Raw genomic sequence first — 17842 nt, 5'->3', positions numbered from 1 at the left:
TTCCCTAAGCTTTTGAGCCTGCCACACTGTCTGAGCCTCTGTGTTGTGTGGCTCCACACCTCTCCCTGTATCTTCTCACAGGCTCTCACCAGAGATGCTGAATCCCCTCCTGAAGACCTCATACATGGTCCTGGCATCATCGTAGTAGTGTGTCAGCAGCTGTGGGCTGTCCCCGATCACCGAGCGGCGTGCTCCAGCCAGACCCTGTGTGACACACAATCACAGAATGGGATGGGTGGGGTTGGAAGGAACCTTAAAAGTCATCTAGTCCCAACCCTCCTGCCATGGGCATGGACACCTCCCACTAGTCATATTACTCAATCCAACCTGGCCTTGAACATTTCCAAGGATGGGGCATCCACAACTTCTCTGAACAGCCTTCTCCAGGGTCTCACCACCCTCACCATGAAGAGTTTCTCCTTACATCTAATCTAACTCACCCCTTGTCCCTGTCACTATACTCCCTGATAAAGGCCCCCTTGAAGTGCTAGAAAGCTTCTGTAAGGTATTCTGACATGACACGACGCAGATAACAGCACTGCCCTATGGGCAAGGGATGGGGAAACCCTGAAGCATGAAGCATCTCATCCCCCAAATGCCAGACAGGCCTCTGCAGCCACCTCCACGTTCCTGCCCCAACACCCAAAAGTATGGCAGAAGTAGAACATCTACCTCAACTCCCCAGTAACATGGGGAACCACCTGACCCAGCTGGTTGCTACAGGAGATGGTTGATGCTTCCCCAAGGAGATTTGAGGAGGAGTTAAAAGTGACAGAGTGGGGATGTGCTGGAGGAAGTGAATGCTCTGGCCACAGGTCCCCAGGACAGGCACCATGGCCACCTTCTCAAGGGTATCGAGACCAACATGAAGGATAAACTAAAGCATAGGCTGAGCTCCAGGACTCAGTGCATGGGTTCAGCAGGGGTGTTTTAGGAGTGGGCAAGAGGATCCAGGCAGGGCGAGAGTGACCAAACCAGGACTGTGCTGTGAGCCCAACCCACAGAGAAAAACTGCCTTGGAAAGTGTCAGTTCCTCCCAACTTTGAAAAAGCTTTTGGAATTCAAGACAATAGCATTTTATAGAGGACATCACAAAAGGCTGTAAAAAAAAAACTCATTATTTCTAGATATTAATTTAAGTGGAAACACTTTTCAGGGATATTTCTGTTCTTCGAAACGAAGCAGCTTCATTAAACTTTAAAACCTTCTACACCCAGATTTGGGTTCAATCTTTCTTCTTATTATCACTGAGTTTCTAGCAGCAAACTGAGCAATGGGCACACAGATGAAGCACTGGCTGATTTGATCCTATTAGCATTTAATCAGTTCCCCCCCACCACCCCCCCATGCAGTAAGCACCTCCTGTCATTTTTGGTCATAGAAGAAGAAAAACTAAGACCAAGTTGTTAATGCAAACCCCAGAGAATCCATTAAGGAGCAGTGTTTGAGTTTTCCAGTGAACAGAAAAAGGTGAATGAAAGGGTGAAGTGGTCCCTGGCACACGGCACATTAGAGGACTGATGTCAGGATGAGGTTGGGGACCCCTCAGAAGAAACAAAAGCAGCTCCTGGCAACAGCATCCTGGGTTTATGGGGTGGGTGTTGGTCTCCTCTCCCTAGTACCTGGGGTAAGATGAGAGGAAATGGCCTCAAGTTCCACCTAGAGAGATTTACTTTGGATATTAGAAGAAACTTTTTCACTGAAATGGTTATTAAACACTGGAATAGGGTCCCCATGGAGGTGGTTGAATCCCCATCTCTGTAGGTGTTTAAAAGATGCATAAATGCGGTGCTCAGGGATGTAGTTCAGCACTAGGCTTGGCAGCTAGATAATGGTTGGATCTGATGATCTTAAAGGGTCTTTTCCAACCAACACAATTCTATGGTTCTATGGCCTGCATCAGAATAGTGTGACCAGCATGGCCAGGGCAGGGGTTGTCTCCCAGTACTCAGAACTGGTGAGGTTGCTCCTTGAATACTGGGTTCAGCTTCAGGTTCCTCACTCCAAGAAGAACACTGAGGTGCTGGAGTTGGTCCAGATGAAGCTGGAGAAGGTTCTGGAGAACAGGTCTGGTGAGGAGCAGGTGAGGGACTTGGGGTTGTTCAGCCTAGAGAAAAGGAGGCTGAGGGGAGACTTTCTGGCTATCTCAAAATCCCTGAAAGAAGGCTGGAGCCAAGTGGAGATTGCTCAAGGAACAAGAGATGGCATGAGAAGAAATGGCCTCAAGTTGCATCAGGTTTAGGTTGGACACGAGGAACAATTTCCTCCCCAAAACGGTTGTCAAGCCCTGAAACAGGTTGCCCAGGGGAGTGGCAGAGTCCCCACCCCTGGAAGGATTGAAAAAGCCCTGGAGATATGGTGCTGAGGGACACGGCTCGGCAGTGATGTTGTCCTCTTGGGCTGGTGCTTGGATTCAATGATCTTCAAGGTCTCTTCCAACCAAAACAAGTCCACGCCTTCCAGGCGTGCAACGCCCCAGTGAAGCCCAGCCTCTCCCGCCCAGCAAGGTGCCCCCAGCCTCACCTCCACTTCCTCCGACTGCTTCCTCAGGTCGCAGGGTGGCTTCACGGCCCGGGGCCGGCTGGCAAACCAGTAGGCAACGACGGCGGCGAAGGCCCCGATGCCCACCAGGGCTGTGGCCGGCAGGTTGCGGAAGAACTGGCTGAGGTCGTCGAACTCGGGGAGCCGCAGGCTCCGCAGGATCTCCTGAGCCTGCATCTTCTCCACCAGGGAAACCGCGAACTCTGCAAGAGCCACAACCAGGTCACCGCGCGGCACAGACGTGGGCAGCCGGCCTTGGGAAGGGGAGAGCACACCGCCCCTGCGCCACAGGCTGCCTACCACCAACAATCTGAGCCTGAGAAGAGCACACAGCCCCTGGCCAGCCATTGCAAACCCACTGCTCTGCTGACCCCCAGGCTGCCTACCAACAACCTGAACCTGAGCCTGAGAAGAACAGCATCTGTGGAAGAGGTATGAGAAAGGAGGAAGCATCCCTAGAAGGGTGAGCAGCAGCAGCCAGCCAGCTCCTAAAGAACAGCCAAGTACAAACGCTGTGCATGGAGGAGACAGGCAAAGGGACAAGTTTTGGCACAGGGTGCCAACACTCTGCCATCCCCACTTTATCCCCTTTATTCCCACCAGCACTGCTGGATGGCAGGGAGGGCAGATCTGGCTTCTGCTGGACTCCTGGGAAAGCAGAGCTGCCGCTGCCTTCTCTTCTGGCCACCGGAGAGTGGAGCTGGGCAAGCAGCTCACTACTTCTGAGGTGCAAGGTGAAACTGTCCTCGGGAGACTTGTGTTTGGGTGTTGAGCACACCAGAAGCATCTGACATAACTCCTATTTACAGCAACAGCCCAGGTTCAGCTCCCTGCCAGGGAGTCTCCAATGTCAGCCAGCCCAAACAGATGCTGCTGAGAAGGGGATCCCAACAGTTAAGGTTTCCCGTTAAGCCCCACAGCTCTATTTATGACTTTACAAGAGGTCAAGATCTTAAAGAAAAAGCTTTTCTGCTACAGGAGCCTGGGCAGCCCCTTGCCTCTCGTGCTCTGGCCCTGCTCCAGCCTGTGGAGCTAACAAATGATTAATGGAGGGGCTTCACTGCCATGGTGGGGCAGGACATACTGCACAATGGCACCACTGACCTTAACACAAACCAGCTTTTTTCCTCCTGGGAACAGTGTCTGGGTTGTGCTGAAGGGCAGGACTAAGCTCTTTCAGTCGTTTCCCATAGTAGTGCTGGGCAAGCACTGGAGACCAGCACAAGCAGTCTGCAAACACTTCCACTCCCCCACCAGGCACTGGAGAAAGGTTTTTTAAGTTTACACAAGCAAAAAAGCACAACAAACAAGTAACTTCACCTATTGTTGGGCTACCAAGTGGTGAGGGGCAGCAGGGAGCGGTGGCAGTGACACAGAGCCCATGTTTAGTGTCATCTCCCTCCTATGGGCTCTGTTTAGCTCAGTTGTCCCTTGGGCCAGACGCTGCACCCCAGTGACAGCCCAGCACCCCACAGCTACCTAGAGCTCCTGACCATGCAAAACACCAGCTGCTCCAAGAATGTTTGCAGAGATCACAAATGTCTCTCCCTGAAGGCATTCAAGATCTTGATGTGGCCCTGGGCAGTTTGATCTAGTTGGAGAGGTCCCTGCTCACTGCCACAGGGTTGGACAAGATCACCTTTCAGGGTACCTTCCAACCCAGTGCAATCTGTGAAACAGCATCCAGATACAGCAGGTGGGATGGGGCTTCAAGGCTTTCCATCACTCCCAAGTCCTCCTTGGCTGCTCCCCAGCCCTTCATCCCCCCAGCCTGCATTGATAGCAGGGATTGCCCCAGCCCAGGTGCAGGACCTTGCACTTGGCCTCATTCAACCTCATGAAATTCACATGAACTCACTTCTCAAATTTATCCAGGTTCCTTAGGATAACATCTCATCACTGCAACCTGATCCAGTTGAAGATGTCCCTGCTTACTTCAGGGGGGTTGGACTGGGTGACCTTTAAAGATCCCTTCCATTTTCTGATTCTCTGCGGTCCCCATCCCTGGAGGTATTTGAAAGAGGCAGAGTCATGGTGCTGAGGGACAGATTTGGTAGAGTCAGAGAATGGTTGGACTCAATGATCTTAAAGGTCTTTTCCAACCACAATGATTCTATGATTCCATTCTCTGTCCAGGTACAGGGTGTCTATGGACATCTGGATTTTGTAGCATCATCAAAAGGATGAAGGAGGTGTGATGAGACCTTTACTGACTTTGCATCCCTCTGACACACGTCAGGTCTCATTTATGTCAGTCCTTTGGATACTGAGAGATTTGCTCTAGAGGCACCAAAACCACCTTGACCTGCCAAAAGACAAGATGTTTGAATACAGAATTACACCTTCTCAGACTGGAAGAGGGGAGATTTAGATTACATCTAAGGAAGAAATCCTTCCCCGTGAGGGTGGTGAGGCACTGGAACAGGTTGCCCAGAGAAGTTGTGGAGGCTCCAAGCCTGGAGGCATTCCAAGCCAGCTTGGATGAGGCCTTGAGCAACCTGGACAAGTTGAAGATGTTTGTGCTCACTGCATGAGGTTTGGACTAGGTGACCTTTAAAGGTCCCTTCCAACTTGAACCATTCTATGATAACCATGAGACTTTTAATTGTTAGGGAGGCATTTTGCTCTAGCAAACTGATGGGCACACTGCTCCTTGGGCTTGCATGCAACATATTCCCCTTACTGGAGTGGTGGCAGGGACACCATGGGCCACTGAATCCCACAAGCAGGGTGCCATGGGTAGCATCTGCCTGTGCAGTGAGCTAAAACATGCTGCAGCAGCCAAATTCCACCAGGCACACAGGGAAAATACTTGAATTCAACTCATAAGCAGAACATTCACCTCAATCCAGTGTTCATAGAATCATAAAGGCTGGAAAAGGCCTCTAAGATCATCAAGCCCATTCTTCTACCCAGCACTTCCATGGCCATGTCCCCAAGAGCCACATCCACTTGTGCTACATTCATTGTTTTTTCTGGACACTTGTTCCACGTCCTGCTGCCTCCTGCTAACTTCCTACTCAAGCCATTATTTCCCACCAACACAAAGTTTGTGTGCAGCAGGATCATATCGCTGGATCAGTTGCCTGAAACCTTCATTCACAACCACAGCAGCTGGGCTAAATAAATAAAGCTGGGTGTAAGACAGAAATTCACTTCTTCCTGCTTAGGGAAAGCTGCTGGCCCATTTCCATGAGGAATTTGGAGGTCACTCCAGCCACAGAACTCTGCCCAGATTTTTAGGTCCTTTGTGATTAAATAAAAACTGGGAAGTACTTCTTGCTAGTGACTTGTTTGTAAGTCCAGTGCAGGGCATCTCAGAGAATGCCACAGTGGTGGAGATATCAGTAATAACAAAATAGAAACCAAACAACAGCAAATGCACTTGGAAGCAGAAATCCATTTAGTTTTCTGCAGCAACAAGTGTGCTGGGATCCCTGGACAGCTCAGTAGTCTGGTGGGTGGAACCACAGAATCACAAAACTGTTTAGGTTGGAAAGGACCTTTCAGATCAGCAAGTCCCACTGTGAACCCAGCACTGCCAAGTCTCCAATTAGCTATGCCCCTCAGCACCACACCTACAAGACTTTTAAACACCTTGAGGGCTGGGGACTCCACCACTCTCCTGGACAGCCTGGTCCATGACTTGACAATCCTTTCAGTGAGGAAATTTCTCCCCACACCCAACCTAAATATCATCTGGTGCAACCTGAGGCCATTTCCTCACATTCTATCACTTGTTACTAGAGAGAAGAGGCCAACCCTTAACCTCTCTTCAACTTCCTTTCAGGGAGCTGTAAAGAGCCAGAAGGTCTCCCGTTGGCCTCCTTGTCTCCAGACTGAACAACCCCAGAGCCCTCAGCTGCTCCTCACAATAACAGGTTTGCAAACTCATCTGCTGTTGTGTTCCTGCTTTCACTTAGTAATCCAAGTTCAATGACTAAACATACACATTGAAAACAAGATCCTGCTGTGCTGAGGAATAAACTCACCCAATCAAGGGAAGTTCCCAGCACCTCTGAATCCTCTTACTCAACCCAAGACCTGCAACTTCAGCCATCAACCTCCATTTCTGATCACATTTGATTTTTGCACTACAAAGCTCCTCTGGCTTGTGCAACACTTAATCTTCATTTTTGCACCCTAAAGTGATGCATGAGCCTACACTTGATCTGCTCACACTTGATCTGCTTGGGGCAGAAAACCTGCCTTGGCAAGGTGGCCAGGACAAGGACCCAGATGTGTTTGGGAGGAGCAATGTGGTTCAACCAGGAGACAAACGTTCCAGAACCTTCTACCCAAGAGACGAAGGAGAGTCAGGAGAGGGATTTTGTGCTGAGTTTCCATCACAAGGCACTGTCACACCCCAGAGCACAGCACAAGCCATTGTTGCCATCACCATGGCCTCAGGAGCAGCCCGAGTGCGTGCTCTCCCCAGCCTTTCTCCAGTGGTTTTGCCTCAGTCCTGCTACCTGTGGCAAATCCATCACCCTGATGCGGTGTGTGCTCCCCCTGGGGAGCAGCCCTGGGTGCAAGTGAACAGAGCACAGTGACATGTCCATTTATTCCAAAGAGGACTTCACATTGCTTGCATTTCTAAAGTATTCCCATGGCAGAGAAAAGAGAAACAAATATGCACAGAAGAAAGCGGGTCTGAGAAAGGAAATGATGCTTTCTTTTTTCTGCCAGGAAGGAATAGCCATGAGTGAGAATCTGGGGCTGCCCAAGCAGCCCTGAAACTGCCCACAGCCAGGGTTTGGGGTAAGCAGGACTTCTGCAGCCAGCCTTTGGGTAGCCAGCAGTGCCACCAGGCTGGGAATCTCTCCCCCCAGCCTTTGGTACCAGCAGGCACCACAGGGACAGTGCTTATTTCTGGTTTATTTTAGCTACAAACAGCACCATTGTGCAACTCAGTTTTGATCTTGCCCTGCTGGAAGTGATGCTGGAACTCCCCACACAGTCACTGGAGCTTCAGTGCCATAAACCAGTGTGGGAACAGCCTCCAACTACTGGTGTCTGCATAATGCAATTAAAACTCCCTGTCCTGTGCAGCCAGGCGGTTACATCCTTCCCACATTCACATCAGTGCCCTGGCCCTGGCTTGGGAAGGAGAGCTCCTTTTGAGATGCTTTTCTCTTCCTGCCCACCAGCCTTCCATCCACAGCAGGGTAGGGAAGAGAAGGATGAGTCATCTTATCTTGGAAACTGGGCAAAGTATCTGGTCACCATCCCTGTGTCCAAGCACAAAAGAAGGACTATTTGTGTTTGACTTGTTAGTACAAAACCAAACTCCTATAAGCAGCTTCTTAATGTCTCGGAGAGAATTAACCACTTGGAGTGGGGAACTACAAAATGCAGTCAGTGGACACTGAACAACTCAGTACCTGCAGACCTCCAGTTCCAATCCCTGTGAGCTGCAGCAAGAATCATAGAATCACAAAGGTTGGAAAAGACCTCCAAGATCAAGTCCAACCTCCTACCCAGCACCTCCATGACCCCTAGACCATGTCCCCAAATGCCACATCTACTTGGTTTTTGATCACCTCCAGGGATGGTGACTCCACCACCACCCTGGGCAGCCTATTCCAAAGCCTGACCACTCTTTCAGGAAAGAAAATTCTTCCTAATATCCAACCTAACCTTTCCCTGCTGCAACTTGAGGCCATTTCCTCTTGTCCTGTCATTAATTACTTGGGAGAAAAGGCCAAAAGGAACATCCCTGTGTCAGCCTGTACAGATCCGTGTCCTAGGCTACGGCACTGGCTGCTCACTTATTTCACTGAGGAAACAGAATTTACAGGATCTCAGACATCTCAATCCAGAGAGAGAGAGAGAGAGAGAGATTTAGAGGGATTTCACCCCCATGAAGCAGCATGAGCTTTTTGGACTCTTCAAGCTGTGATCTCTCACATTCAGCTCCACATACCCCAGGCTCTGAGATTTGTAGCCGCTTCCCTGAAGCAGGGTCGATGAGAGAAGATTTGCACAAGGAAGCACCCACCAAGGTTTGGACTATCCTCCCTTTCCTTCCCCTGAAGAAAAAGTGCTCCTAGTGCTCCCAAGGGACAAGCAATAGCACAAGAGGGAACAGCCCCAAGTTGTGCCAAAGGAGCCTTAGGTTGGACATAAGGAACGATTTCATCCCCAAAAGGGTGGTCAAGCCCTGAACCAGGGCTTCTTCCTGGAGGGGTTTCAAAGCCCTGCAGATGTGATGCTGAGGGCCATGGTTTAGTGGTGACCTGGCAGTGCTGAGTTAAAGGTTGGACTTGATAATCTCAAGGGTCTCTTCCAACCCAAAGAACTCTGTAATTCTACTCTCTACACAAGGTTCAGGTGACTTTGATATGAGGATTCAAATAATCTCATGACTATGTCACTACATGAGGGTTTCCATTTACACAGGAGAAGGGAGCATCACAATTCACAGGGACATACCAAACTGGCAGGTACTGGTGAGGCTGCATTACAGGGACCCTTGCATTGCTGTGACTGTGCAGGCAAAGGGACAAAGGACAGTTGGGGTTCTGCATTTTTCTTGCAGAGTACAGTTATTTTCTTTCTTCCCCTCCCTCTCCCCTTCTCTCCCCCCCACTCCTTTTTCCAGGCTCCATGCAAGCACTCTGTGCCACGGGGATCCTGAGAGGAGCTGCTGTCATTAAATGCAACTCAGGTACCTCTGACTTTCTCCAACTTGTCAGGGCAGCAGCTCTTGGGACACCACAGGCTATGAATTCCCAATCAGTGCCATAATTAAAACCAGGGAGGGTGCCAAACCAGTCTCTGCCCTGTACCTCTGCAAGTCCTGCTTGTACAAGCACTGAAAAGGAGGAGTTGGATGAGCAGAGCCTGTTGTGACAGGACAAGGAGTGATGGTTTGAAACTAGAAGAGGGAGATTTAGACCAGAGAGAAGGATGAAACTTTTTACAGTGAGGGTGGTGAGACCCTGGCCCAGGTTACTCAGAAAGGTGGGAACTCTTCCAGGTCAGGATGTTTGGGGCTGTGAGCAACCTGCTCTAGCTGCAGATGTCCCTGCTGACTGCAGGGAGGTGGTCTAGATAATCTTTAAAGATCCCTTCCAAATTGGTTATTCTATGATCCTGTGAACCTTTAGTTCACACCTGCTTCTCTCCTCTAACAGGACATCAGTGGTTGGCCTTCATGATCTCAAAAGGTCTCTTCCAGCCTCAGCGGTTCCCTGATTCTGGGTTTCCCTGCAAGCCCTTTTCCCCATTTAATGCTTCTCACCTTTGGTCAGCCCACAGATTCCCACGGCCTCTGTCTGATCTGTTGCTGCTTTGATGTTTGGAACAATTCATTTTCATCACAAAATACATTTTCATTAAAAATATATATAAAATCCTCCTGACTCACCAAAACCAGACCAACCCAAACTCCTGCAGGTGCTTCACTTCAGCCACTGTGAGTGAAATCACCGACTCCCAAGTACACCAATATGTAAGCCACAATTCCTGTGTTTTCCCTGGATGATACAATTCTTTGCAGGACATGATGATCTTGGAGGTCTTTATGCTTCCAGGAAAATTCTATATTTAATTAAAGGATCAAAGCAAAGCCTTTGAGTGTGGTTCCATTGTAATTCCATGAGTCATAATTGAGAATTAAAACCAAACCAACCAACCCAGTTTGGAGAGAAAAATTGCCTTTTCTTAAAGCATTATCATGGCAGGACTCAGAATAAGGTGTGAAATGTGATGGATTTACAGTAAGGACAATGAGACACTGGAACAGGTTGCTCAGGGAGGTTGTGGATGCCCTTTCCCTGGAGGAGGTGTTCAGAGCCAGGTTGAATAAGGCCATGAGCAACCTGGGCTAGTGGAAGGTGTCCCTGCCCATGGCAGAGGGGGTTGGACTAGATGATCTTCAAGATCCCTTCCAACCCAAACCATTCTATGAATCTGGGGATGCAGAGCATGCATCTGCTCTTGGGCATCTATTTTCTATAACTTTCTATTATATTCCAAATTATTTTATATTCTATTTATACTATAAATTCTATCTATAGTTCTGTTTCCTAAGATCCATTTGCATGGGTGGAGAACGAGGGAGGAGAGGCACACAGAGGCTTGTGGCATCTCTCTGGGAAGCAGACACTGGAGAAGCACCAAGCAAGCAAGAAATGTAATAAAAAGCAGTATGTAGATTTTATTTTCACTGATGAAAAAGGTCCTTCTCGCTTTTCCTTTGGGAATCAGACCCATCCAATCTCTTACTCTGGCTCTTGGCCAGCAAGGCTCTTAAAGAAGGTAGTTTCGATGGTACTTAAGCCTCTTTGGCTCAAATTGCTTTCGTGCCAGTGGAGCTGGTCAGGGGGCTCAGGGCACCCTGAACTGGGTGTCTGGGGCATAGGAACCAGATGTGAGGCTGCAGTGATGCCCATGCCACTGCCTCCCCCACTCACCCCACCAGTGATGTTCTTCCAGGTAAGCAAGGAGGAGTCATCTGCCATGGCAAAAAGCTTTCCATCTGGATCAAGCCTCTTTGAAAGGAATAAAAATCACAGAATGCCTGGTTGGAAGGGACCCCAAGGATCATCTGCTTCAATAGTACAGTTGAAATGGGATGGACCAGCACCCTGTCAAGCTGAGTCTACCTGTTGTAGGGGAATCCACTGCTTCCCTTGGGAGAAAAGGAAATGAACTTGACAATGAGGAATGCTCTTCTGTGACCTCTATGTACTGAAGGGAGAGGACAGGGAAGGATGAATGAAAGCTCAGCAGGTGGCTGGGTCTGTGGTGTTACCTTGGCCCAGCAATGTAAGATGGAGTTTTTAAGGAAAGACAGGCTCCCAGGGACCAAGCTGCTGCCAGAGCCCAGTGCTGGGACCTCACTGACCCACCAGCCTCCTCCAGCCTGCTTTAGCCTGCTCACCACCCAACGCACCAAAGGCAGGACACAGACAAAGGATGGGAATCGCCAAGCAACCGGAGGAGCAGCGCTGGCCTCCGGCTCCCAGCACTGCCCAGAAACGCATTTGCAAGGAGGTGCATTTGCAAGACACAAGATCTTTGCAAGCATCCACTAAAGAGAGGGAAATGCTAACAAGGAGCTCAATGTCCTGAAAGCCCCATTTTACAGAAAGAGCTCAGTAATCACACATAAATAGAGGTATTTAAAGTATCTGAAATATCTGCAGCAGACCAGTCCCTTGCCAAGAGAAATAATTCAATAAATAATTCAGTAGCTGTGCAGAGATCTTACTTTACACGCTTGTAATGGTTCAGAGAGCAAAATCCAGCACCTTGCTGGCTGGATGGCAAAGCCTTGTGCTCACAGCCATGGTGCCAGCCCATCCTCAACACCAGCCCTCCTCACTCCCATCCCTCTGCACCCTCTTCCCCATCACCATCCCTCTGCATAGGGTCCACCTCTTCAGCCACTGATGCCAATCCCCCCTAAAGGAAGCTTCCTCCTCCAGTCCCACATCTCCTGGCCACACTCAGGCACTGCTCAGAGATTTGAAACAACCTAAAAATACTGTTCACACCCCTCAGCAGATGGGCACAGCAGTGCTCTGAAACCAACGTGACTCATGCATACAGGAAAGCAGAGGGCTGGGATCCTGGTCCAGATCTGCCTCTGGGCAGGATAATGAAGCACTAGGAAGCCTGTGCAAGTAGTTGAAGTTTCCTGCTAGAAGGCAAAACCTCAGTGTCTCAGAGCTCTGCCGTTTCTGAACTCTATCAGTTGCTTGAGGCACAGTAACCTTCCTCTGACTGCTGAAACATCCCTAAAATATTACCCAGCACCAGTGTGTGATCAACCAGAGTCACAAGGTTTCATGGACCAGCCTGAAAACCTCAGCCTGTGGTCACAGAGGATGAAGTTCCGATGGCAAATCCCATCTGGAACATTTTTGCACCCACATTCCTGCTCGTCCCACCCTTCTCGTGCCACTGTGGCTGCTGTGAGCTCACCCAAAGCATGCTCAGGAATCCCCCCAACCTGCATCATAACCCAGCCACAAGACAAAGCAAACCTCAAGCTCTCTGGCTTTCTGGCTGGTTGGTCTTTTGCTGGCAGCTCTCTGGGGACACTCACGTGGCTCTGCCAAAACCATCTCAGGGGCTGCAGAATTTCTTCTGGGGAAACCACAGCTTGGTCCTTCCCTGCCTGCATCCTGCCTTACTTCCTCAGCTCACAGGCAGCACAGCTCATGGGAACAACCCATGGAGGTGACTAAAGCAGGAGAGAATTTGCCCCTCAGCCTTACAGCAACGTTTAGAGGTGCCAATGAATCCTGTGCATGTTTACTTGGGCTCATGTTCAAGCTCCTCACCCTGTGGACATCATTTCTGTCCCTTCATTGTACCATGGTGCTGCTTGTGCCAGGGCTGTGGTTCAGTTCTGGAAGCTGCTTGCAAAGCATCTGCAAATTTCCCCTTTTCCCAGAGGGATCACAGAATGGCACAAGATGGAAGGGACCTTAAAGGTCACTTAGTTCCAACTCCCCTGCCATAGGGGGACACCTATGTCCCATAGGCAGGGACACCTTCCACTAGAGCAGGTTGCTCAAAGCCTCACCCAGCCTGGTCTTAAACACTTCCAGGAATGAGGTGTCCACAGCTTCCCTGGGCAACCTGTTCCAGTGTCTCACCACCCTCAAAGAGCTTCTTCCTAATGCCCAATCTCAATCTCTCCTGCTCTAGTCTCAAACCATTCTCCCTTAGCATAAGGTAGCCATGCTCAGGCATAACTGTCAGTTCCTGTGAAGAAGAAGTTTTGTTGGGGTTTTCTGAGGGGGTTTGTGGGTTGGGGTTTTTCTCTGAGTGATGTTGATGGTTGATTGTCCTATATACTGTATGGCTCTTGTGTGACAGGCTGTGAGCAAACAGCTGAAACCGTGCCTTAAAAATAGTTATCTGGGGCAGAGTACAAAGAGAGGCACTGAATGAAGAGAGGGAAAGGTAGCTGCACCCACGGCAGCCTGCCTGAGCAGCAGCAAGAAGGTGCTCTGCAAAGAGCTCAGTGGCTTGTTGGCAGGCAAAGCTCTGACGTTTGTCTTCAGGCGTTGATTAGATTTAAACGAACCTCAGCAGGGTCCAGTGAAGAGCCCCACCCGAAGGCACCAGAGCCAGGTCACAGAATCCCAGCATGGTGGGGCTTGGAAGGGATCACCCAGAGATCATCCAGTCCAACTTCCCTGCCAGAGCAGCATCACCGAGAACAGGCTGCACAGGACCTTTGTGCCCATCCCAGCATTCAAAGCCCCTAGGCCAGGGCTGGGTGGTGGAAAGGAAATGTGGGGTGAGGTTTTTCCTACCTGGGCATGCAGGAGTGAAAGCAGCAGGTACACCAGCACACGTTGCCCTGGCTGTTGTGGGCTGCCGCTGCTCTGTCCTCACAACAGGTCACTGCCAGGCAAGGACAGGCACAATGGCAGGTCCTGTGCTGCCAGTTCCCAGCCTAGCTCAGCTCTCCATGACCATTCACACCCTGCTCTTGGCTCTGTCTCCACAGTCAGGATGTGTTAGACCAGTCATAGTGACACAGTAGGGCTGAAGGGTCACCAGAAGGCAGGAGCTGGCCCTGGCTGCTCTCCCACTGTGTACACAGTGCACCAGATTTGATTTCTGTGCTGTTTGCACATGGGGATGGAGTGACCCAGACTCACACTGCTGCTGCATGGGGCTGTGGGGTTCCTCACCACCAGCTGGTGCTCCCCTCAGCCTTCTGCCTACCCTGGGGCACAGGGCTGCTGGTTGGACCAGGCAACTGAGCTGGAAGAAAATGAACTGTCCTGCAAAAGTAACACAGAATCTGTCTCTTCCCCAACCAAATTCCTGCCTGGAGTGATCATAGAAACATAAAAACGTTTTGGTTGGAAAAGGCTTTTGACATCAGATCCAACCATTACCCCAACACTGCCACTAAACCATGGCCCTCAGCACCACATCTACACAGCTCTGAACCCCCTCCAGGGATGGGCAATCCTCCTCTGCTCTGGGCAGCCTATGCCAGGGCTTGATAATCTTTTTGTGGAAGAAATTGTTCCTCATGTCCAACCTAAACCTCCCCTGCTGCAACCTGGGGCTGTTTCCTGTTGTGCTATTGCTTGTTCCTCAGAAGAAACTTGGGAGCACTGAGAGCATCCCAAGCATCCTGCATGGCCATTGCTTCATATTCAAACAAGTCCAGTAGCATGGGGAATGCAGGACCCAAAGTGACACAGAAACCTACAGAAGCACACCACAGGAGACTTCCCATAACACTCCAGAGACACCACAGTGCCATGCTCAGAGTTAATCCTACAGAAGACAGGAAAGAACAGAAGCATCTTGTCCACCACTTCCCAGCCACACATTAGCCCAAACTGCTTCTCTGGCAGCTCAGTCTGGACTGAAACTCCTCCTTGGAGTCTTAGGCTTGTGTGTTCTCCTGCAACATCAGCACTTACATAGAACTTGTTTGCAGCAGGGCTCAGCAGGTCAACCTGCAGCTGGCACTGCCTGCAGCCAGGAAGGTGCTGGAAACCAGGCCTGTTGCTGTTTGTAGGATGCTGCCCATGCAGTGTCACACCACAGATTTTCATCTGCTGCTTCAGATGCAGACACAGCCCAAGACCTGCCAGCTTGTACCATACAACAGCTAAGCATTGTCTTTATTTTGAGGAGCAATTCTCTGTAAGTCAATATCACAGCTTGAAGAGCTTCACAACGTGCTGACCTCCCAGCCCACTTAAAGCAGAGCCCCATGGACCATGAGCAGACCTGCTGCCAGGAGCGTGCCCATGAAGACAGTGTTATGACTGTCACTGAAACTGGAAAATTACACTGAAAATGGCAGCTTAATAAATAAATAAAGCAACAGTTAGGGCACAGTCTAACTCCAGTAGCTACAGTTGTAGCCCTCACTCACAGTAAGCTGCCTATAATTAGACCAGGTTAATTACCAATCGAGCATCTTGCAGTGCTTTTCTGAGGGACCTTGTCTATGCAGATGGGAAGGAGTGAAGGGACCCCAAAAGGTCTAAATGCACCTAGAGAAAGGACTCCAAAGATCTAAGTAAACTTGAAGAGAGGAGCCCAAAGGTCTAAGAACCCCTCAAATCTAAGTACACTTGCAGAGAGGAGCCCAAAGGTCTAAGTGCACCTAGAGAAAGAACCCCAAAGGTAGAAGAGCACCTGGAGAGCACAGGGTGTATGCAGCTCCTGTGCACGTATAACATGACTGCCTGCATCATGTCCAGACTTCATCCCAAAACAAACTGCCAGCCAAAGGCAGCTTCCAAAGTTGCTCAAGGCTTGGCTTATTTGGCAACCTTGCGGCACAAGAAAATGAGAATTAAGGAAGAGATAGGTCCTGTGCCAAAAGACCTGAAGGGAACAACTCTCCCCAAGGCATGGGGACCAGCGGCAGCGACCAGTTGAGGCAGGAGCAGCACAGTGCACAGACCTGCTGTCTTCTGCCATGCCCTCTGCCTGCCTGGGCCCCGTGCCAGCAGCCTCCGGTCATCACCAGCACGCAGCCAGAGCTCCTCAGAATAAGCTCTGCATGTTTCCTGCACACGAGGCTCTCCTTGCTGTTAAAGGAACATCACTTGATGCTTCTCCCCTGTTTGCACCAGGAAACCCAGGCCGATCACTGCAGAAATGGTCACTGTGGCAGGGACTGCGCTCACTGCACTGCACAACAGCTAACAGCCATGTTTGGCTCCTGCAGGTTTTCCAGTGAGGCTCCACAGCTGCACCTTGGCCATGCCTGACCCATCATGCTCTACTAAAACAAGGAGCCTCTCTGAAAACATCTTCGCATCCTAAACACCATCTCTCCCTATCCCATCAAAAGATGGGGCACACCAGGGACAGGCACACACTAAGCACAGAATCCCAGCATGATGGAGGCCAGAAGTGACCTCTGGGGATCATCCAGTCCAACCCCCCTGCTAAAGCAGGGGCACTCACTGCAGCTTGCTCAGGATCACAATGGCCTGGTGGGTTTGGAATCTCTCCAGACAAGGAGACGCCACAATCTCTCTGAGCTCCAGAACCCTCAGAGCAAAGTTTCTCCTGATGTTTAGGTGTACTCATTGTGCCTTGTCCTCTTGGGCTCCACTGAAAAGAAACTGGCCATCACAGCAAGCAAGAAACCACACTCGACATCCAGAGAGGATGCTTCACGCCTACAGAGAAGGCTCCCATGTTCTGTGCTCTTCCAGGACAGCCCCCCAAACCAGCCTCTATCTCTGCATCCAGCTGACCTTGCCCCTGGTGTGTGGCCGGGCGTGGAGGCAGAGCCCAGCGGAGGTGCCCCGGGGATTCCCTGAACCCCAGGCTGGTACCTGGTCCTATGCAGGATCCCTGGGGCTGGAAACAGCAGCCACGGTTGTTCCTGGGGCTGGAGCTCCCCAGCCCCTGCAGCACTGGGATATCCATCCAGAACTGGGCTGCAGCTTGCGTCCCCCATTCCCCCCTCCCATCCCAAGCCTGTTAAAATCGTTTGAAAAACTTCCAAACCCTCAGACCTGTCCTGCTGGAGGCTTATCCTCAATCCAGCGGGTTCTCCTCCATTGCAGCCGCTATGCCTCTTTCCTCAGCAGCACCCATGGGTGCTCTGCGCACCCCTTTTTTGGGGTGGTTTTGGTTTGCTCCGCATCCCGGAGCCAAACAACCGCAGAGCTGCAGCCCCCGTGGCTGGGTGAAACCCCCCTAAAGCCTCCCCAGCTGCTTACTAGGATTATGAGAGTAAGTATAAACACACACACGCACCAGCCAGGACTCACCAGCTCCAGGGAAGGAGGTTTCCCTGCTCTGCCCTTGCAGGCAGTCAGCTCATGGCTGGATCTCCCACCGCTCATGGACTTGTTGAAGAACTGCTGACTCCAACCAGTCCCACCCCCTTCCCATCTGCAAACTGCTGAAAGAAGTTAAGCTTGGCTAATATCAGCTTAGGCTGTATTAGCACAGCGGCAGCGCTGCCCCAGTGTAACCCTTGAGGCACTGGAGACTCCAGTTCCCAGCACTGGGAGCTTTATTCCAGCTTCTCGCAGAAGCGGGGGGAGCTCCCCCCTGCCTGCTACTGAATATTCCATGGGTTTGACAGGGCTCTTTGTCAGCCCGGGAGCTTTCGGGCTCCTTCCAGGCTCCAGGCAAAGCTTTTGGATCTCAAACTGCAGAGCCCTGCCGCAAACGCTCAGTTTAACATGAAAGGCAGCATCAGGTTTGTTTTTCCTTTGGGAAAAGGCATCACCAAATGAAGTTTCTGACGCGGAGCAAGTCTGCGCTGCCAGCCCTAGGCTGCTCAGCTTCAGAGCTTGAGCAGAATCAACGTAAATCACAGAAT

The 17842-nt window shown here is 50.6% G+C and overlaps 1 protein-coding gene across 5 annotated transcripts in view; it reads right to left on the bottom strand.

Annotated features, from left to right (window-relative positions):
* Positions 1-17842, bottom strand: part of ACSL6 (acyl-CoA synthetase long chain family member 6) — a 64482-nt gene that overhangs the window by 35174 nt on the left and 11466 nt on the right. For 3 of the 5 annotated variants that reach the window (XM_054168571.1, XM_054168572.1, XM_009896899.2), the window contains exons 2-3: positions 2524-2744; positions 90-204 (exon numbers count right to left, since the gene is read on the bottom strand). In XM_054168571.1, the coding sequence (XP_054024546.1) occupies positions 90-204; positions 2524-2744 (336 nt within the window). Of the gene's footprint in view, positions 1-89; positions 205-2523; positions 2745-17268; positions 17417-17842 lie in introns of those variants that run through there. The other 2 variants (XM_054168573.1, XM_009896898.2) reach the window with 2 other exon arrangements.

The sequence above is a fragment of the Dryobates pubescens genome, chromosome 16 (genome assembly GCF_014839835.1).
Source record: "Dryobates pubescens isolate bDryPub1 chromosome 16, bDryPub1.pri, whole genome shotgun sequence".
In the NCBI taxonomy this organism is placed as follows: Eukaryota; Metazoa; Chordata; class Aves; order Piciformes; family Picidae; genus Dryobates; species Dryobates pubescens.
The sequence above is the reverse complement of the archived record's forward strand: the minus strand, read 5'-3'. Positions and strand labels throughout refer to the sequence as shown.